Raw genomic sequence first — 22,762 nt, 5'->3', positions numbered from 1 at the left:
CTGGTTTCCCTCCACATTAAAAACCGACCTTGTGTCTAACTCTGCCCTCGTGGGGAGCCAAGTAAACAATAAATAAATAAAATAAAATGAAATAAGTTTTTTTCCAAATACTGAGAATAAGAACGACTCCTTTTTTAGGCGATTCGAGAATCGCGAAATAGCATTTTATTGTTTATAATTATCATAAAATGTCCGGGAGTTTCGGACTAATTTTTTTTGCCGTATTTTTTTCATATGTTTCTTTAAGTAAAAAAGCGAGAACAATTAAATTGATCATTAATTCTTTATAAAAAAAATAAATAAATAAAAATCAATTGTTTATTTATTTATTTATTTATTTTTTCACATGAATACGCAAATAAGGCTGAAAATATTTGTTCAAACTTGACTAGTTTTGAAACTTCCGCCATAACGTTGTTTTCTTTCCGGGTAAGACACTTCAGATATTGTTTTTAAATTTTTTTGTAAACATGTCGTTATTATTTTGGTACTCATTGTTCCGTGCTTTTTTTACACAGGCATCACCACATTATCAAGGCCAAGAGGCCACTCGAGGATAAGGGTTAAAAGAGTGTACAGTAGAAATTGGACAATATAGTAATCAATTCGGTAAATTTATTAACTTATATGGAACGGCTCATCAAGAACTTGTTTACGTTAGACTTGAAGATTGTAGTAGTCAGCCGGAAAACAGGAAAACGGAATACAATTCCACAGGCGTGCACTTCTAAGAAAGGAGCTTTGTTCATGGAATCTATGTTTAGGTTTAGGCACAGATAAAGAGAGTGGGGGGAATTATTGATAGTGTTTTCAACTAAACGAGTGTTTCTTGTGAAAGTTTGGCGCTGAAATAATAACGTTATTATTTTAAAAGCCATTCTTAACATGGGGAGGGAAGGGTGTTTTGTACCTATTATGTACTTTAACCTTGCAATTGAATAAAAAAACAAAACTTTAATTAAACTTGGAAATACGATTTAAAAAATTGCGCGGATCAGTAAGTGCATTAGCACCATTATTTTAAATGTATATTTAGTGAAACCCTTTCGTTTACGAATTTTTCTATTTTATTTATTTATTTATTTTTACATAAGATTTTCAAGTTAAATTCAGTTTTGAAGATATCTTTTGTTTATTAATTGGTTATCCTGACGCTCCGCACTTCTTTGTTTACCTCGGAAGTGACGTCACACAAATCTTATAATACGGATGGCTACAATTGTAAAAATAATTTGATTTATTTTTCTTTCATTTTGAGCTCCTTTTTTCTCCTGTTTGTTTTTGTTTTCTACAATTAATAAACCAGTTTACAAGTAAAAAATAATTTGTTTTAGCGAATTTAATTACCAACACAGTAGCGAATTTAATTTTTTTTCTCTCCCATTTGTTATATTGGTATTTGGGCGGAGAATCTAACATTTCTTTTCATTTTGAGAATTAGCGGAGAATTTAACTTTTTTTTTTTTTCTCCCATTTCTTATTTTGAGCGGAGAATTTATTTTATTTTCATTTTGAGCTCTTTTTCCGATCCGGCGTTACCTTTTATAGGTACTCCTGCACTAGCAGTATCAGAATTTTGGGGGAATTTTTGACACCCCTAACAGAAGACTGCGATTAAAATATAGAAAACTCGTAATTTCTCTTTCTAAAGTGGGTTATTTATTTTCTTTATAGAATATGCTTCCAAAATAAACTATTTAAGTTGTTTAAAAAATAATAGAAATATTATTTTTCATTGTTTAAAAAACATTGTTTAGAAAGTGCGTGCGTGCGCTCTGGGAGCCATTTTGTTACGTAATGAAATCAATTGATTTTTATGAGATGAATATTTTTCAATTTTTAAACTTTAAAAATCTATCAAAATTTTCCTATTCGTTCAATTGTTACGTTTTTTTCAGGGTGAATGTAAAATTTTATGCTCTTTCCGATGAACTGAATATAATATTTTAGACAAACGTTGTTTTATAAATTCACCCCCCCCACATTTTGAAATGTCTATGAGAATTTTAATAATTAATTTTGGTCGACACGTTTTATATATCACAAATTGAAGATAAAACATCAATAAATAAAATACTCAAATTTAAAACAACAAAAAAATATCACTTATCTGTAAATTTACCGGTAAAGTCCAAAATGTAAATCCTTCTTTTTTCGATAACCACGTGTTTTTTTTTGTTTTTTTTTTTACGTGGAAGCTTAATTTTTGTTTAGAATTTTCCAGTCATTATTTTTCGGTCAGTGTATATTTTTATATTTAATTCCTGGTTTCCTTTTTTTCGATATAAAAAAAAAAAAAGACGAAACCCTATAATGCAGATTTATAGTATAATAAATAAAAAATTCAGGTATTTCTTTAAGATATTAAAAAAAAAAAAAAAATTACATTGCATATCTTCATTTCGTAATCCGTGTAAATCCAAAAATGAAAAATCCCAGTTTTCATGTACGATAGCGTAAAGGCGCCCACATTAAAAAAAGGACGATGTTATCTCCCTTTATTCATATAGGGTCAATATGAAGCCACCCTCGAAAATTCCTTTAAAATTACGGCCAAATCTGTTCATTGCAATGTGGCCATAAAGTGGGTGCCCATTTGACGTCACATCATTATAGAAAAGTGACCCCCCACTTTGTGACCATTTGTAAAATTTTTTATCTTGGAAACTACTAGTTTCGTTTGCCGTATATATAAATGGTTATTTCCGTTTTCAGCGCCTCCGAAAACCTTTAAAAGTAGAAAATTTGAAGGAATATAATCCAATATCGAGATTATTAAGGTTTCTGAATAAGTGTTTTTTTTTTTTACACTTATAGGCTTCCGTACATAAGTAAGTGTAATCTTAACATCCGGTGTCTTTACAACTTTCTTGAAAGACACGCGTTGTCGCGATATGTGTTGGAAAAATCCTTCCATTTAAAAAATACATGGATTATAATACATAAATATGAATAAATTCTCATACAGGAAGATTAAAAGAAAGCATATCTTACTCATGGAGCAGGTGAGTGATATTTTGCTATTTAAAATATATATCGTAAGATTCAACTGTGTTATTTGTTCGACATTCCGTGAAATGTTAAGTGAAGAAATCGAAGGAAAAATAAATAAAATTGTTTATTTCTCTATTAAAGCTATTATGATATTAATATTTTGTCTTTGCTCGTTTTATTGAAATAAAATTTACGGGTTTAAATTACGTTTTCATATTGTTATAATCTGATAGAAAGATAGGTGTCTATTCAAAATGGCGACTCGGCTGAAAATTCCCCCAAAATTCTGATACTGCTACTCCTGCAGTCCTGCACTTTACGACCCGAGCTATTTTTTAACGCTATTATTTAAAAACCTATTATTTAACATGGGAAAGGGAGGGTGTATTGTAACTATTCTGTACTTTCATCTAACAATTCAAATAAAAAAAAAAGGTAAACATGAAGAATTACTCCACCCTCGAAAATTCCAAAATACCACGAATTCAGCTTGTCACAAATGGAAAAGGGGGAGACAACCGTCTCCCTTTCTTAGAGTTGAATTATGGTGGTCTGTAAGCGCCAGAATTAATCTCATTTTCTATTTCTGGTATGTGTTTGCTGTAAACACAAGTTTGACCATCATACTTGATAAATGATCATATTTCACATCAGTTTCTACCGTTAAAAAAAAAAAACACTCAACCAATTTTCCATTTATTTTATTCTCTTAAAGAAATACATGAGTTTTTGATTTAAATACATTTTATTTCTTAATGGAGTGATTTTTTTTTTTTTTTTTTTTTTTAATCTGAATGAAGCAGAAAAAATTGTTGTAGGTATTCAATCTTTTCAGGACAAAATTAAAAAAATGTGAGATTTCACTTTAAAAAAATCAATGTGGTTTTAAAAAAAAAGGTTTTAAACTTTTGACTTTACAGGTAAATTTGCACAAAACTTCTTTTTTTTTTTTTAATTAGATTATTTTATTTATTGATCTTTTATCTTCAATTTGTGATATACAGGGGTCCGTAAAGTTACTATACAGTCTTACAAGTTACTATACAGACACCCTATAATATATTAACAGTACAGTAAGATATTGTATTAAAATATTTATTTGTAACAAAAGAAATAAAAAGAAATAACACCTTTATGTTTATAAAAATCTCAGAAAATACACATGTTACATCCGAAAAGACTGTAACAATCAAGGCAAACAATTTCTATGACAAATATTCAAATTGGAGGCCTTCAGCTCCAATACATTCTCGACAACGTGACACCACACTCTGACAAACTTTGGTGCACAAGTCACGATCAAGGTTGGCAAATGCATCAATAACAAATTGTCGAAGATCTTCAACACTTCTTGGCCTTCTCGAATACACAGAGTCTTTGATGACTCCCCAGACAAAGAAGTCCATTGGCGTTATGTCTGGAGATCGTGGAGAAAATTCAATGGGCCCTCGTCTTCCATATTTTGTTCGGTAAAAAGAGACAAACAAAATATGAAGGGGGGGGTTACAAAATGTTTAATATTTGTTCAATAATATTTTCAAATCGGTTTTAATCTGGCAATAAAATAGTAGACAATAGTCATGTCCATATTAAAACTTAATATTTAAAAAAAAAAATTAAACACAATTAAAAATCTATGTTGTAACGGAACATTTTGAAATAATAAAATTTTAATTGTTTTAATGTTTAGGAAGTTTCTTTTTCTTGCCAATTCAACTGATAGTATATATTAAGTAAAAAAAACGCTATTTTTTAAAAAAAAAAACATTAAATGTATATCATTTTTTTAATAATTGCAACTCAAGATAAGTTTTTGTTAAATATATGTATTTAAATTTTTAACAAATAAATGTTTTACTTATTTGAACTCTTATATTTCATAATAAATAGAAATTTCGATAGATTTAAATATATTTTGTTCAAATTTCAAAAATATAAATATGGGGGAGACACGCACTAAAAAAAAAAAATTTCCCCTCGTATATTTTACAGAAACTGCATTTTATATCTAATTTCATTCTAAAATGGATAAATATAGAAAATTTCACGAAAATCTAATCATTAGTTGATTTTTTTGCTAGATTTATTAAACACAGGTATGTTTTCACGTTCGAAATGCTTACTACATGAGAACATTATTTTAAAGCGTCAATTATGTAAACACGATTTTCATCTCGCAATTTCATTATTTTTGTATGATGAAAAAAATTTTTTTAAATTATCACTAATTTATTTTGCCTTTCTTTTAAATGGTACAAAAGTTATATTGATAATATTAATTTATAATAAAGTTACATCGTTTTACATATAGGGGGGATTAATTCTGTGGTGACTTTTGGAGGTGCCTATATTACGTTATAATTGAAAACTGAACCCCTACGTGAAAAGTTATGAAAAATTTTATTTTTATAATCTAAAACTTAAGTCTGTAATCGATGATAATAACAGGAAAAAGGTTAATTAAAAAAAAAAAATGTGAAAATTGTGGAATTTACGGGGGAGGGGGCACTCTTGACAACGTCCACCAAAAAAAAACTGCGACAACTTTTTTCTACATATTTTTTTCGACTTTTTTTTTTTTTTTTAATTGACGGTATTCCAATTATAGTACTCAAAAAAACTTCAACCTGAACTAGCACCCATACTTACAAAACTGTTTAAACGTTGTCTTAAGGAGAATAGTTTCCCATCTCCCTGGAAAATCTCATCAGTATGCCCTGTATTTAAGAATTCAGGTGATCGCTCATCCCCCTCTCAGTACAGACCAATAAGTCTCCTGTGCGTCATGAGTAAGTTGCTGGAATCTGTGTTAAATACAGAAGTAATCAACCATCTCAACAAAAATAACCTTCTTAGTGACACTCAATATGGTTTCCATTCTGCTAGATCTACAGCAGATGTGCTTACAGTTATCTCATAGGATTAGCAAATCTCTCGACGGAGGCAACCTTTCTAGGGCAATTGCTCTTGACATATCTAAGGCCTTTGATAGGGTATGGCATAAAGGTTTACTTCATAAGATCTTTAGCTATGGTATTGCTGGAAATGTCTTCTCAATTATTAAATCATTTCTTTCTGATAGGTTCATAAGAGTAGTAGTTGAGGGGCAAAAATCAGAAGCTCACAGTATTAATGCCGGTGTCCCTCAGGGGTCCATCCTGGGCCCAACTCTTTTCCTGATCTACATTAATGATCTTCCAAATCACATCCTTACATCATTTGTAGACATTTATGCTGACGACACTACCATTTATGGTAGCACATCTAAGACAGTAAACGACCAAGTTCTCTCCAATTCTCTCTCCTCTGATCTTGAGCACTTAGTACAATGGGGTAAGGAGTGGCTGGTTACTTTTAATGCATCTAAAACCAAGCTTCTCTTTTTACGTCATCAACATTCTGATCCACATCTGGCATCAATTGAAATGAATGGCTCTCGTCTTCAGGAGGCCTCAAGTTTTGACAAGCTTCTTGGCTTGACCATTACTCCTGATCTTAAATGGAACACGTACATCAAATCTGTTGCCAAGGCCGCTGGAAAAATGGTGGGATCTTTCTATCGATCCGGTAGATATCTCACTGCTGATGCTATTCTCTATCTATATAAGAGCCAGGTACGTCCAAGGATGGAATACTGTTGCCACATCTGGGCAGGAGCTGCTAGAAAGGACTTGGCCTGCCTTGATAGAGTTCAAAATAGACTTCGTAGCCTCGTAGGAGATGTCCTTTTCTCTTCCTTGCAACCTCTATCTCACAGAAGAGATGTTGCGAGTTTGTCTCTGATGTATCGTTATTTTCATGGAAAGTGTTCGACTGAGCTTCAATCTATGGTCCCCCCTCGCCAAACTTTCACAAGAAACACTCGTCTAGCTGTAAACACTATCAATAATTGCCCCCACTCTTTATCTGTGCCTAAACCTAAACGTAGATTCCATGAACAAAGCTTCTTTCTTAGAACTGCACGCCTGTGGAATTGTCTTCCGTTTTCCTGCTTTCCGGCTGACTACAATATGGTTGTCTTCAAGTCTAACGTAAATAAGTTCTTGAACCGTTCCATATAAGTTATCAAATTTACCAAATTTTCATTACTAATGATTACTATATTGTCCAATTTCTACTGTACACTCTTTAACCCTTATCCTTGAGTGGCCTCTTGGCCTTGATAATGTGGTGATGCCTATGTAAAAAAAAAAAAAAAAAAAAAAAAAAAATTAAAATGTAAATGTCATGGTAAGGTTTTTTTAAAGACGGTCTTTAACATTGCAAAAATGCGATAAGAAATTAAAGTTTTATTTGAAAAAAATTATAATGGACAAGGATGAAAATATGAAAAAAAAAAAAAAGGCTATGGCAGTTTTTTTTTTGTTTTTTTTTACTGAACAAAGCTTATAATATGAATAACACCAACATCTAGTTTTGAACATAAATAATAAATCAAAGTTTTGTTTTTTGATAAAATTACAATTCCTGTACAACTATCGTCGCATTTTCATTTTTTGTAATGTTAAAAACTAGATTTTAGTGTTATTAATATTATAGCTTCGTTACAGTAAAAAAAAAAAAAAAGTCGCAGCAGCTTTAAAAGTTTCATCCTTGTTTTATTAAAGTTTCATTTTTTGTATTAAGGTTTATTAAGACTATTTGAGCGTTCTAAATTATGTAAGCGTAACGTGAACCGACATCTTGCTGCCCAAATCCCTACATAGTACCCCAGTAGTTGTTGCCCCTGATAGTAGCACCCTACACCAAAGTGGCAATTTGCCTTGTTTGGGGTGAAAATTATTAATTAAAAAAAAAAAAAAAGGTGAAAAAATGAATGAATCTCTTAGTAGAAGAGAGTTGTCTACCTCAGCACAATGACAAATTGTAAAACTGACGTTTGGTGCTTAGGTAATTTTGACTGGTTTTTTACCATGTGGTGTGATTTGGTCAAACGAAACAGTTCGTCTCAAATCTGAATTAGGACAGCTAAACATTGAGCCAAGAATGAAAATATGAAACTAAACGAAACATAGCTTTCTTATATTTTTCCCCTCATTTTTTTTCAACAAATTATCAAAATGATACAAAATCGATTTCTTTTTTTTTTCCTTTTTTCTTCTTTTTTTCTTTTCTTTTCTTTTTTTTCTTTTCTTTTTTTTTTTTCTTTTTTTTTTTTTTCAGGACTTGTACAATATTTTATCTCACCTGTTTTTGCTCCAAGACAGTTGTAAAAAATTAACATAACAATTATAACAAAGCATACCTCTAAAATTTGACAATTATTTTATCATTCATTGCAAAAAGGAAATACCTAATTTGCCTCTGAAAAGAGCTGGTAACAACCTCGGGAGGTAATAGTTCTTTTATCTTCATCAGGAACTGGTATTTGGGTAAAGCACTGTCCGAAAATTGGATTAATTACAGCCGTTGAAGGGGTTGGTATGATGCCTTCTGATGAAAAGATTCAATTCTCAACTTGAGTCGACATTACAGAAGTTCATAATTAATGTTCAGTTGAAGGAAAATAATTCTGATCTTAAAAAAGTCTCTGGGAGACATATATAATAATAACTTAGCCTAATCATTTAGGCTTTAAAATTATATCTCAAGGAGACGAAAAGGCGTCCAAATGCCTCATATCCAGAGAGAGTTGAGTTCCATGTTCCTTGTTCAACTGCATGTCTGAAACTCCCTGTAAAGAGAAACAGCTATCAAAGCCTGCGAAGCTCATCGCTGGCGGTTAAAACATTGACCAATTTGATTAGTCTAAACAATCAGCCAATGAGCGGCTTGCTTAAATTGTAGAATTTTTCACAATTATTGAAAAACAAAAAAATGGTTCTTTTTGATACATAGGCACCTCAGAACAATTTATAGGACCACAAACTGATTTTATACTATTTTGGCCAAATTTTTATATTAGGTCTATCTCCACAATTTTCTTTAAAATGACCGGTAAATGTGTAATTTAGCAGTGTAAATTATTTGACACAAAAAAATTATAAAAACTTTATTAGATCCAAAGGCTGAAATAAAATCAGAAAAAATTTCATTTTTATTATTTTTTCATTTTTGATTAGAAATTTGAAGAATATATTAAGAACATTGTCAACCAAATTGTTTTACATGGTTTATTAACATCTTGGAACTGTTTAATTGTAAAAAAAAAAAAAGATTCTAATTCTTTGAACTGTTTAATTTAGCATTACAAATTGATTTTTTTTCTTTTTAGATAATTGTTATTTTATCAACTTGCATAAAGAGCTGTGGAAAAAGATGCTTAAAACCGTTTGAATTATGCAAATACCATCAGTAGTTCAAAAGTTACGAGAATTTTAACTGCCAAAATTTATGCTTTTCCGTTTTTCTTTAGAAAAAGTGGGCTAAATTACAGATGTCAACATTTCAAGAAATTCAATAATTTCGCCACCATTTATTTATTTTTCAAGCTATTCTCATGAAATTTGGCACTCTTATGTAAAATTATGTGCTATTTCTGATTATGCAGTCAAATCTGATGTATCTCTTTACTATAAGCCATTTTTTTTTTTTTTTTTTTTCACAAGGTAGTCACTACTTATCAAGGCCCGGAAGCCACTTGGAGATAAGGGTTATTGTGTGTACAGTACGTTACTGTTGGATATTTGATAAAGTGTCTTACTTAAGGGGGCGGTTCATTAGGAATTTGTTTACATTGGACTTGAAGACATCCAGGTTGTAGTCAGGTGGGAAACAGGCAACCGGAACAGTTCCACAGGTGTGCACTTCTAAGAAAGAAGCTTTGTTCATGGAATCTACGTTTTGATTTTGGCACAGATAAGGAGTGGGGAAAATGTTTGACAGTGGTTTCAGCTAGGCGGGTGTTTATCGTGAAAGACTGGCGAGGGGGTGGGCCAGAGATTGGAGTTCAGACGAGCACCTGCCATGGTAGTAATGATAAAACAAAGACAGGCTCGCAACATCTCCTGTGGGAGAGAGGTTGCAGGGAAGAGAAAAGGGCGTCACCCACTAGGCCACGAAGCCTATTTTGTACTCTATTAAGGCAGGATAGGCTGTTTTTAGCAGCTCCTGCCCAGACGTGGCAGAAGTACTCCATCCTTGGACGTACTTGGCTTTTATACAGCCATGAATTATAAATTAAGATGTACAAATTTCAATTTTTTTTTTTTTAAATGGTGTATGGTATTATACAATGGGTGTCTATTCATGAACAAAACTAAGTATTATAGTGGTATTTAAGTACAGCTTTATTGAGAGTTGGCATTTTCCTGCCTCTTCACCAAAGGAGAGCTTAATTTGGCATGTAGCCATTAAATGCCTAAAGAGAATTCATGGTCGGTATTTACTACTCCCCTCAAAGAAAAAAAAATTGAGTAGATATTAATTAATCTCAGAAATAAATCGAAGAAAATTTTTCATATAGATTTTGGATTTCTGTAAAAGATGGAAATTCCCATAGTCGACCAGAACTTATTCATTTTGGGACCAGTCCAATTTTCAATTTTGTAAATCCTCTCTATATCTGGCCCAAAATATACCCCTATTTTCTGAGATGCAACCATAAATCATACTCTACATGAATCCTCAATGTAGCTTTCACAATACCAGGTGTGAGAATTTCTCTCACAAAGTTTTTGCCCTTGGCAGATGGAAGAAAACCAAACAGAAATTACAACAGGCTCATCTTTAAAACTTCAACATAAATTTTGTTAAAGCAAAAAAGATTCATGTTGCAAAAGATGCGGTATCTTCAGCTATCTGCCACTATGGGTTGGTAATGTACCGGAAGCGATAATAGTTCATCTTCGATACAGGCTGGATAGAAAATTCTGCTGACGAAGAAATGCACAGGTTGAAGTGTTGAGGTGTCTTCCAAGATAGATGCTGCTAGTCAGGTATCCACGTGGTGTCCTTTATGATTCAGTCCAATGGCAGACGAGCAGGTCAAACCGTAGACCTTAAATTCGTCTTTGACAGACATTAAATTGTAGCACAAGCGTGCAAATATAAATTCGCCCTACATAAGGGCATTGGTAATTGCAATGATAATGTTCTGCCCCACATTTGGCCATTAAAATGTCTCAAAGCAACAAAGTACTTTTCGCTGCCTCGGTCAGTGAGAATTCCAGTCCGTCCAACTCTGCGTCTTTTTGGATTCTGATCTGGTAATTTTGCCGCCAAGAACATTCTCGGCAGTTAGTTTATAACATGCAATTTGATTGGTTCAAACAAATCCGTGGGCGGAAAAACCGTCCAATAAAGAGCTTGTTTATTTCTGCAGAATTTCTTACACAGGATACCGGGAATCATAAGCAACAACTATATATTTACCAGTTGAGGGTAATTTTTGTCATTTCTATTATGGTGTTTTACTGAAAATTCGACTATGTAAACAAAAAAATAAAACTAAGTTTTTACCTTGTTTCCACCTTAACATTTAAAATGCTTACGTTTATAGGTTTTAGGATATACTGAAAACGAATATAGCATTTAAATTTTCTGCAAATAAGTAGTTTTCCAGATATTAAGCAATGTCATTTCTTATGTTATCGCTGGTAGCCATCTAGGTACATGCGAGTGCGCAAATGCAACCCTGAGAAACTATGCGCAAACACGTATACCAAGATGGTCACCAGCAATAACATAATGACATTGCTTGATATCCAAAAAGCTACTTATCTGCGGAAAATTTAAATGCGATATTCATTTTCATCATACCCGAAAACCTTAAAAGGTAGTCATTTTAAAGAAAAATGTTAAGGTGGAAACAAAGTAAAAATTTACAAAATGCATCACAATGAAATTCTTTATTGAACTGCCTAATTATTATTATTATTTAGATATCCTCAGTTAAAAAAAAAATGGGTTTGTTTTATAGATTTGAAAAAATGGTCTTGACAATGAGTTTAAAATAAATTCAAGTTTCACAATATCTTATTTAATTGTTAGGTGAAAGTACAGAATAGTTTACAAAACACCTTTCCTTCCCCATGTTAAGAATGGGTTTCTAAATAATATTATTTTAGCATGGTAGCATAAGTGCACAAGTACCTTTTATTTATGTTTTTTTTGTTTTGACCACTAAAAAGCGCAATTCTACCTTAAGTACAAGCAATAAGTTATAAATACCGATATAAATAACAGAAATGCATGTACTTAGTACATTTTGCTGCTTTTTAACGCTTTTAGTACATGTGTACTAAAAGCGTTAAAAACAACAAAATAATATCGTTTGGAAATCAAATTTGAAAATCTTTAAAATATTTTTTTTAAATTGACAAACTCAGAATAAAAAATGAAACTGATTTTTCTGTTTTCATTTTGAAAGCAGAAAAAACAATTTCTTTAATTTTTAAGAGAATACAAATGAGACTTGTTAATACGCTGACTTTGGCCACTGAGCGCTGGTCAGCACATTAGCACATAACGAACCGTTTTCCCTGTTAAGTGGATTTGAATTTGTATAAAAGATAACATTTAAAAGAAATTTCCGCACAATTAATAATTATCAAATATTTACATATTATACATAAAAATAATTCGGAAACTATTATCTATATGAAAATGGATGATATATGCCAATTTATCTTATCAATTTTAAAATATTCTTTGTCAACTTTGCTCGGTCGTAACTTTGCTTCCTGTGGTCATAAAAATATAAATCAAAGTCTAGTAGAGATGAATTTCTATGTTTATATAGCTGTAAAATTTCAGCCATATCCAATCAAATTTGACCCCACGCATGTGTATCCAAACACAAATGAAATGTAAACATTGAAAAAACAGTTTCCCTTTTTGTTGTCATCATTTTTTACCATTCTTTCATTTTTAACGGAGCATAAAAACATTGAACGTATAAAAGAAAAATGAATTAACATCATTCAAATGCTTATTCTATTCTCTTTCCATCAATGTAATTCTTTTAAAAATTGACCCACAAATAAAAAAAGATATGACTTGTTGAAGCACATCAGGTATGTAATATTGCCGATGCCCACGAAAATACAGAATACGCTTGTAATGCTACTAAACCTAAACGTAGATTCCATGAACAAAGTTTTTTTTTTTTTAGAACTGCACGCCTGTGGAACTCTCTTTCGTTTGCCTGCTTCTCAGCTGACTACAGTTTGGTCATCTTCAAGTCAAACATAAACAAATTCTTAATGAGCTGTCCCCTTAAGTAATCCAATTTATCAAATTTCCACTATTAACGATTACTATGATATTGTCCTATTGACTTCTGTACACTCATTAACCCTTATCCTCGAGTGGCCTCTGGCTCTTGATAAGTGGTGACTCCTATGTAAAAAAAGGAAAAAGCTATAAAGGGCTATAGTAGCATTGGTTGCTTCTTATTGGATAAGATTGTAATTCCGGATCGATCCCGGGCTAATCCAGTTGCCAAATTCCATTTAATTTGGAAATTGGATAACTTTCGGATGACAATCCAATGTAATCCACAGTGATCCTACTTGTAGTAAAATGACTTACCTACCTCCGGCGGTGAACTGGAGAGAAAAGTGTAACAAGTTAAGATGGCGTCTTTTTTATCAGTTTCACCAACAGGAATGTCCGTGAAGTCGTGAGATTTCACATGCATAAAAAGCCTGTTTTTTTTTTTTTTTTTTTTTTTTCTGGAACCACAATTGGATAGTGTAACGGGATGATATATTTTCCCCATTTGATATGAAGCAATTAAGATTTCTTACACAAAAGATAATATTAATTATCCAAATAATAACATGTATTAAAAATAAAATATAATAATAAATAATTATTAATATAATTAATTATTATAATGATAATATTAATTATCCAAATAATAACATAATAAAATATAATAAAAATAATTATTAATATAATTAATAATGATAACAAAATAACAATACTTATATATTAATATAAAATGACATGGACATATGCATTGCACTGCCATGGAAACATAGAAGGTAGGAGACATCAGCATTAGTCTTCTCGCCGAGCAACTGAAGACTAAGAACTCCCCTCCATGAAAGTACATATAGATGGACAAAAGTGCATAGCGTTGATTGATTCCAGGTGCTCACAGATACTGGTGAGTAAAGCCGTATGTTTGGAAGTGGAAGTTAGCAGGAATTAGTCATGTGCATTAAATGCACCAGTAGCATGCGTGGTTATGAGGGCCTGCTTAATCTTTTCTGCATCTGCTTTCTACTCCGTACTAAGTTACCTGTATATGGCCAAAGAGCTCTACATTGCAATCTCAATGGCAGGGCGTGCTCAACATCATTCATGGTGCAAAGCTTATGCACAAATTCCACATTTTCAGTCCACTTAACAATGGGCATATCAGTTGCAGCACTACTTAACTCTGTAATCAGTCGGACGTCAAAAATCTTGCCTTCCATCACAGAAAGGTAATATACAGCTGAGATAGCTTCTAGTTTGAAAGTTAGTTTCAGTAAAGTTGTGATCTTTTCTGCCTGTGGTTTTTCTAATTGATTTAAACAATCTGTTGCACATGTTCGTCTCTGTAGTATGCCTTCTTCCAACTCAGCCTCCTGCTTCCTCCATGGCTCTTTTTATCCACCTGATATATTAGAGCCATAAGCCCTGAAACATTAAGTGATGTGCTGATATAGTCTCATTTGTTTAGAAACGGCAAGAATCTGCATTATTATTGTCAAACAATTAAAGCAATTATGAGTCACAATTTTTTTTATTTCTTGTCAAGCTACTGAACTCTACAAAGCACACGCACATGCTAATCATGTAAGTTATTGCACACAAAAACTTTTTGCATACATACACACAGTATGAACAAGCTTTAATAAATTTAAAAATAGGTTAAAAATTGTGGTACTATTGGAGTCTTGCACCCAATACTAATTGAATTCCATGTTTTTAAATGATATGTCAATAGCTTAAAAATGGTAGTAAAAAGAAACAAAAAAAAAACAACATATTTTAAACTTTGGAGTGAGGGATAACTAGGTATGAGCAAAATGAATACTCTTCCAAAAATATAAAACAATTTGTACCATGGTCGAAATGCCTGCTATAGTCCTTCATATTAGCTCCTGCTTTATTTGTCTCCATTGCAATTTTTCAGCTCACTTCTCACTTTATTCACGAAAAACTGAGTTGTGGCTAAGATTTCTGAATATTATCTAACACAAAGCTTGATGCAGATCTGTCTCTTTTAATATTCCAGTGCTTTCAATTTGTCCATAGTCTCCACCTCTCGATTCCACCAATAGAACACAAAAATGGTTACTCATTGCCCTTTATTGTTATTAAATACTTCAAATGGTTTGGAAATGAATAGCTATCAGAAAATTATCAAGTTTATCCTGAATACAGTGTGTGTGTGTGTGTGTGTGTGTGTGTGTGTGTGTGTGTGTGTGTGTGTGTGAATTTACATTTTTTAATAGGAAAGCACTTCGGTTGTTGTTGTCTATTAGAATTTAAATTTTTTCAACATAAGTTTTTTTTTATGTTCATGAAGTTTTGACCTGGCACCCAAGGGAACTTCTGCCATCACTAAACAGCAGAGTGTTTCCAAGAGAAGAGTCTATCAGACATGTGTACACAGTGTGATGTATGAAAATGAAACCTAGTCAGTGAAGATATATATATATATATATATATATATAAGAATGTTAAGCTCTTTTTTCTATAGCGTTGAATTGTTTCAGATCGCCTGACAAAGTCTCATTGACTGAAACAAATGACTGTTTGTAGCTACCAAATGTAACTGTTTACCTTCAAATAAATATTAAAAAATATTTTGCTCTTATTATTGAGCACTATCTGACAATCTCGTTGAGTTCATTAGTTCCTGCTTTTGAATATCTCAAGCCTGAATATATCTATATATCTATAAAAGTGAACCTGTCTGTGTACATTTCCCTACGCAATAACTCTGTCAATTTTAAGTCTACAGACTCGAAATTTGATATACAGAGTACTGAGATTTGAGAAAATCTTTTATCCGTTTTCAGCCAGAAATTTGGCTGTTAAGGGGTCAAAGTTCAACGATTTGACTTTTGAGAACTCTACCAAACTCCTCTGCCAATTTTGGGTCTAAACACTTGAAATTTTAGATATAGGTTCCTTGGACATGGATCTAACTTAATAACTTGATTTGAGCCCAAAACAATAAATTTTAAGGCGTTATAATAGGGGTCAAAGTTTTAAAAAATGTAACCTCTGTGGTCTCTACCTAATTACTCAGACAATTTCTGGTCTAAACATTTGAAATTTTACATAAAGGGTATTCAGAGATAGGGCAAGCTTTTTCATCGATTTGGGTCGAAAATTTTTAGTTACCAATGTATAAATGTGTGTATGTATGTATGTTTGCATGTCTGCCTAAAACTTTCGACAGAGGCGACTGATTTTACCAAGATCAGTATTGTTTTGAAGTTCAACCTTTCATACAACAAATATCGAAAAATTGGCTAAAAACATTTACATCCTTCACCTTAAACCAGGCACTTTTCTACAGGGGGAAGGATCGCGTTTTTCGCCAATATTTTTGAAAGATATCCTCTCCTTTCCATTGTCTAGCCTTAATGTAAATATAAGTCACTTCAGGTTTGGCAGTCAGCATAACCGCAAAGACGTCAGGTTTTTTTCCCCGATTCTTTTTCTCCTTTGCAGTACGGGTTCAAGCCTGCCTTCCTACTACCACTTTTTTTTTTTCTCAACGTATGTTGAGAAAAAAAAAAAGTGGTAGTAGGAAGGCAGACATCCAACGCCGGGCTGAAATGCTAGTGTATATATATATAGGAAAATAGGACAATAAAATTATACGTAAATAACGCAAATTATTAATTTACAAGAATTGTTTAAGGTTATGCAAATTAGGATGTAAAGAACTGTGTTTAGCTTTTTTGTCTCATATATACAGGGTGGGCCAAAATAAGGGTCCTATTTTTAAAGTTATTCAAATTTAAAGATAGGACCCTTATTTTGGCTCACCCTGACATATAGTATTTCAAATTGCTGTGTTGTATTATTGATTTAAATAAGTGACCTGTTTTAAATAATGGTAATATAGGTGTGATAAATAAATATAAAAAAGATTTGCATTTATTCAATCAAATATGTCTATTATAAAGAACAAAACTGTATAATGTATGTACTTATGAAAAAACGAAAATATATTTCGAAAGTTATGTAAATTGATCAAGTAGGTTTATTTATATATTGAAAATCATTTATAAGCAATTAATGGGAATCCATAGGCATTACAAGTCTTGTAAGTTTGAATTGTTGTTGAGTTATCTCTTTTTGTTCTTTTTTGTTTGTTTTAGATTTTTCTTTTTAAATGACAGACAAAACAGCCGCTCTTTCATTACTCATAAAATTTGATTTTCTTATTTCAAAATGAAACTACCTGATAAATTTAAGTAATTTTTGAAATATGATGTTTTCCTTTCATCATGGGTACGTATGTCATACAGATAACTTCTTTTTTTGTTGGGGAATTTTGAACAAGAACCGTTTTGATTTTATTTCCAGGATCTATTATAAATCTAATCAAATAAATTTAATTTTGTTTTATGCAATTTTTTTTTTTTTTTTTACTCCAGATAATTTTTATTTCCTTTGTTTACAGAGAAATTGATTTCAACAAATCTCCATTTTCCTTTTGTAATATTTGCGGATCAAAATGGCAGAAATGAAATCGCATCATCAGATGTTTCTGCAGTATTTTATGCTGCATGGCCTTGTGGATTCTAAAGGCGTGCGCAATTTATTCAAGACATGCTGTGAGCGGTACTCCCAACCACTGAGTAATGACGAGACTGGTCGCATGCAACAGTTAGCCAATTTTGTTATGAAGATCAATCGCAATATCCGGCCATTCAACTTGACCATTCGCAAAGGGTTCGATGAAGACGATTCCACCTGTTATTATTGTTTAGTGAACACCTGTGACAGCCCAATCACACGTCTTTCGTCTGATTACACAGTCAACGAATTGGAACTCTTTAAACTCTTTCTAGGTTCAATCATGATGACTGATGATGCCACCATCGGATCTGTAGATGTAAGTTTCTTTTAAATCGTTATCACTGTGTGCGTCTCTTTTTTTCTCTCTCTCTCCTGGTGCTAGCAGATCAGGCTGTCTGAAGATATCAGCTTCCTGAGTTAAATGCACCAAACATTGATGTTGCTGTTTTTCATTTCCTTTTCTAAAACTCAATCATGTTCGACAAAGTAAAAAATAAAAGCAATTTAACTTTACATCAATTATGTATGTACATTTTATTTTTTTTTGTATAAAATCCCTAAATATTTGAAGATATAAAATACTTGAAGCATAAAACCTTTTTGCCAAACTTATTGGATTTGGCATTAAATAACCTGAAAAGGGTTGATATGTCATAAAACAACTAATCCAACTTTTTCTGTGGAGTTGTTAGCCCACACCCTCAACTCTGACTTCTGATAATTTAGAAGGTCCATATCAGATTATTTATATTATATCAATTTTTGATTGTAACCTCTTCCTGGGTTAATTTATATATTCACAGGATAGATGAGACGTAAACATTTTTGAACAATCACAACTATTTGTATTTTATCACTGAAACTAAACTAACCCAAAATTCTTCATTTGTCAATAATTTCACATTTTTTATGAATCCTGAATTTTTACTTCTCTGTGCAATTTTTACTTCACTTATTTCTAAATGTAGGTTGTTAATTTAAAAAAAAAAAATTGATAGAACTTGTGGTGTTTTAGTTGCTTTTTTCAAAATATAAGAGAACTAGACATTGCACATTAAAAACTGGTAAAAGTTATCGACCATTGGTTAGAATGAATGCTTTATGCCAAATTGATGGTTGGATATGATAAAACTTGCACTCACTTTTTTGCATTAAATACTAATCCCTATCAATCTCTTAACTCTGCATCAACTGGATACCATAATACTTAGTTTGCTGCACCTCCAATCCAGTAGTTTTCAAGAAGTAGAACAGACAGAAAAATATAATTTTAGATGCTTTGCCACTAGTTTATTTCCATATTGTGTTCCAAATTGCAAATTAAAACGGATTCTGAGAAAAAGATAATTTTTTTTTCAAATGAATGTAAAAGATTTCATTTGAAAGTAAAATTTCATTTTATAAAAAACTAATGCAAGAAATGTAAACAAAACAGTTTTTGTCATAATCTATATATATAAAAGTGAAAATGTATGTATGTGTGTTCGCTTTTTCTGTATGTCTACAAAAGGCTTTTTTCAGAGAAGCGGTCGGTCGCTTCACAACTTTTTAAAACTTTTTATATCACATATAAATCGTAATATCTCAGAGTTAACAACGAAGCTCGCCTGTCTATTTAATTTGCTCGATTTCGGGAAGATAAATATTCAACATTTGTTGCTCGCCGCATGTGGGTTAGTCTTTTTCCTATAACATCTTGGGAAAATACTATTCCGCAGTCAAACTTGACCTCATTAACTCATTAAAACAGGCACCTGCCAAATCCAAGTAATTAAATAAATTCAAACGTGTTTCTGGTAGCATCTCGCAGTGGGGCAATGGTTAATGTTGCACCTTTTTTTTTTTTTTCGCACTTTAATTTATAACTTTGCCTCAAGGGTTCGGGTTCGGGTTCGGGTTCGGGTTCGATCCTCAGACTGACTTTTTTTTTTTTTTAACCCCCCCCCCCGGGAGTTTCCACACACACCTCCAAACACCCGAGCTACGCCGAGTACTCCTCGCTAGTTACAAATAAAGCAAACTTAAATTTTTATTTTATTTTTTCAATTCTGATGTGTAATGCCTATAATAATAATATTAGGATAATAAAAACGGTCAATTTTAAACCTATTAACTTCTAAAATATTGATAATTTTATCAAAAACCTAAAACAAACTAATCTCAAATTTACTTGATCGAATTAAAGGGATAATTAAGCAAATATAAAATCTCCTGTGTGTTGAACAGATAATTAAAAAGGCGGGTGGTGAATTCAACATTTTTTATCTACAAACATTAAAGAATTCAACTCTAAAAAAACATTTCTACTATTTGTCCATCCATCACAATAAAAATAACAGCAAAGTTAAAGTAGGTAATAACAAATTTAATGCGACTTGAATATCTTAAGTTTTTATTTATTCTTCAGTATATCTGGGGGTTTCTCGTCCCCCATGGCTGGCTCTCTCTACAGTGGGCGAACTGTATTCCCATATTGGAATCCAGTTCAACATAACAAACGTAACACACAAAAAAAAAAAAAACTAGATCTCAAATTTAGAGAAGGCCTATTTTATCAGGCTCTTGGCATTTCCTCCATCTTTGTTAGTGGTGGCAAGAAGAAAGATCTGGGTCGCAAATTTCGGGGGGTGGGGGGCTTGCTCCTTAATTTGGTTGTCATTGATTTCTCATCTATTTTCCAAATCCAAGTCCTGTCCAATCTCATCTAACATATTTCCTCTTTTCTATTCTCTCATGAGACGATGAGCTTGCAAAAGCCAACTACCCGACTCCCCTCCCCATACCGTTTGACCTTTATTTCCTGTTTATGTTCTAACATTTCCCCTGCCAATTTAAATCACAAAGTATTATCTGACCTAATATTAAATATCTGTCAAAAAACTATGACAGTTATATCTGCCCAAATTAATCTAACCAATAAAATTTATGATTTAATTTTGTACAGGAATTTTTATATTTTTCTTTTTATTTCTTTTTCAGGCTTTAAATCTGACAGCGAATCTGGAAAAGTCGATGACACGTGATGATGCGCAACGTTTTTATGAGCAGATGGTGAAAGACAAGTGGTTGAAAAAATCTTCTCGAGGGGAACTTTCCCTTTCGACACGCAGCATCCTCGAACTCGATCCTCTGATTCGTACCATGTACCCTGATGTTGCTCGACATTGTAACATTTGTAGTCGACTCTGTCTACGGGGCCAGACGTGTACACATTGTGATATTAAATTACATCTCTACTGTGCTAACAGATACTTTAAAAACCGTGATGGTTATATGTGCCCAAATTGTTCACAGGAATGGCACCATTTCATTCCAAGCAGAGAATCCTCTCGCAGAGAATCCAATTTTAACACCACCTTAGATGATACGTCTGTTTAAAGAAATAGGTATTTATTAGTCTGTTTGGAAGATAACAGATTCCAGAAGCATTCATTCATTTATTCATCAAATTCATTTGGGATTATTTATTTTTGACCTTACTAATTTGCTTTGGATGACCAGATACCATTGAAATACTAACATAAAGTTCCTTAGATATTTCTCTAACATTTTGATGTGGGTTTTGTTAATAATTGATTGTCAAGAATGTGTTATTTTACTCTATCTTCATCTTCTAGGCTCGCATTACCATTACAGCAGTGGTGTTTACCATTTTTAGACAATGAACTCTTTCATCGTGTGTCAGAATGATATCCACCTCCCTTTCAAAAAACGTCTGACTCAAAATGTACATTCATATTAACAATAATAACTAATACTAGCATAATGTTTAATACAAACCCAGCTAATGAAGAGAAATTCCAACATAACTTCTCAATAGTAATGGCTCATGCACACAGCATTTTTTGTGATCCTGGAACTAGTTTGTGTCTTCTAATCTGATGTGTTAATTTCCTCTCTTGAGTTCTGAAATCTCCCCATTACTCTCTCTTAGAAAGAAAATTCCCCCACCCTTCCTGGTTGGGAACCACAACATTATAGAATCACCTTCATCCTGCCCTATGACTGGTGAACCCTTATCCTTTTTTATTGATGTTAGTGGCTGTTTAGGAAGCATTTTCAGTAAGTTGGATATAATTCTCATAATGTTTCAGCCAATGTGACTTCTGAGCTTCTGGCATGTTTTGTCAACCCTTTATTTAATCTACGGGGGTAGCATGTTCTCATTCCATCAACCATGTCTTGATAGAGGTCTTAAGTTATTCTTAGGTGTATTCTTAGTATCGCCCATACTAAGAATTAAATTATTAATCTCAAAAAGATTGTCACTTAGCACTTATCTATTACGCCACATGTTCTTGATTAATACAAGTTATCAATTCTTATCTGAAAATTTGCAAAGTACATTTTCATAGTTTTTTTTCTCATTCAAGAAAAGTAAATGTATTTCTTTTTTTTCTATATTATTTACAGATTGCGAGAACTTATTGAAAATTATTAAAGAGTTCACATCAATTATGTATGTACATTTTTTTTTTTTTTGCATAAAACCCTGCAAAAATATCAACCTTGTTATGGTGATCTATCCTTTTCCATCACTGTATGAACTATTCTTGACTTTGAATAGTCATTATAACTAATCACAAGAGAGAAAGCAGTCTCTATCAACGCATTGCTTCCATACTTTTCTGTTAATACAATTTCTTGTTAATAACTTTCCCTTCTGTTCGTGTTTGTTTTTTGTTTTTAAGCCACAACACTGGTGACAAGAATTTCAACTTATGTTGAAGACAACATTATCTTTACTATAACGCTGCTGATGTTGGATTTTTGAAAAGAACTTCTGTAGAGCGCTCCCAAAACTTGTTAATTATTACATTAACAGTGAGAAACTGAAGGACATCTTAGACCTTTTAACACACAAGGTTTTATTAAAACTGACAAAGAAAATTAACCGATTCCATCAGTTAATAGGGAGCGCTAACGGAGTTTGTGACGATTATGTAAGGGAGGTAACTAGCATCAACTAAACAAAAATATTTTTTGAGATGTTAAAACAAGAGCATAGTTTTGGAACTAAAAATAAAAAAATGCTGAAGCAGTTCATAAAAAAAAAAAAAAA

General features: G+C 32.2%; 1 protein-coding gene across 2 annotated transcripts; it reads left to right on the top strand.

Moving 5' to 3' along the window:
• The first annotated feature begins 360 nt into the window (after positions 1–360).
• On the top strand, positions 361–22,359 carry LOC145295989 (non-structural maintenance of chromosomes element 1 homolog). Of its 2 annotated transcripts, XM_080141951.1 has the most exons (4): positions 361–429; positions 17,582–18,016; positions 20,680–21,086; positions 22,114–22,359. In XM_080141951.1, exons 2-3 carry the CDS (start codon positions 17,636–17,638, stop codon positions 21,076–21,078), a joined length of 780 nt encoding a protein of 259 aa, XP_079998077.1. In that variant the 5' UTR covers positions 361–429; positions 17,582–17,635; the 3' UTR covers positions 21,079–21,086; positions 22,114–22,359. The 2 variants fall into 2 exon arrangements, with proteins under 2 accessions (XP_079998077.1, XP_079998076.1); XM_080141950.1 differs by having other exon boundaries at positions 20,680–22,359.
• Positions 22,360–22,762: the final 403 nt, after the last annotated feature.

Source organism: Euprymna scolopes, chromosome 16 (genome assembly GCF_053919585.1).
Source record: "Euprymna scolopes isolate OS-2025 chromosome 16, ASM5391958v1, whole genome shotgun sequence".
Lineage (NCBI taxonomy): Eukaryota > Metazoa > Mollusca > Cephalopoda > Sepiida > Sepiolidae > Euprymna > Euprymna scolopes.
The sequence above is the reverse complement of the archived record's forward strand: the minus strand, read 5'-3'. Positions and strand labels throughout refer to the sequence as shown.

What these genes read in the sequence shown, in the direction of transcription:
- LOC145295989 (XM_080141951.1), top strand. Translation starts at nt 17,636, where the DNA reads ATGGCAGAAATGAAATCGCATCATCAGATGTTTCTGCAGTATTTTATG. An exon ending in CCACCATCGGATCTGTAGAT is followed by an intron (nt 18,017 to 20,679) that starts GTAAGTTTCTTT and finishes TTTCTTTTTCAG; the next exon opens with GCTTTAAATCTGACAGCGAA.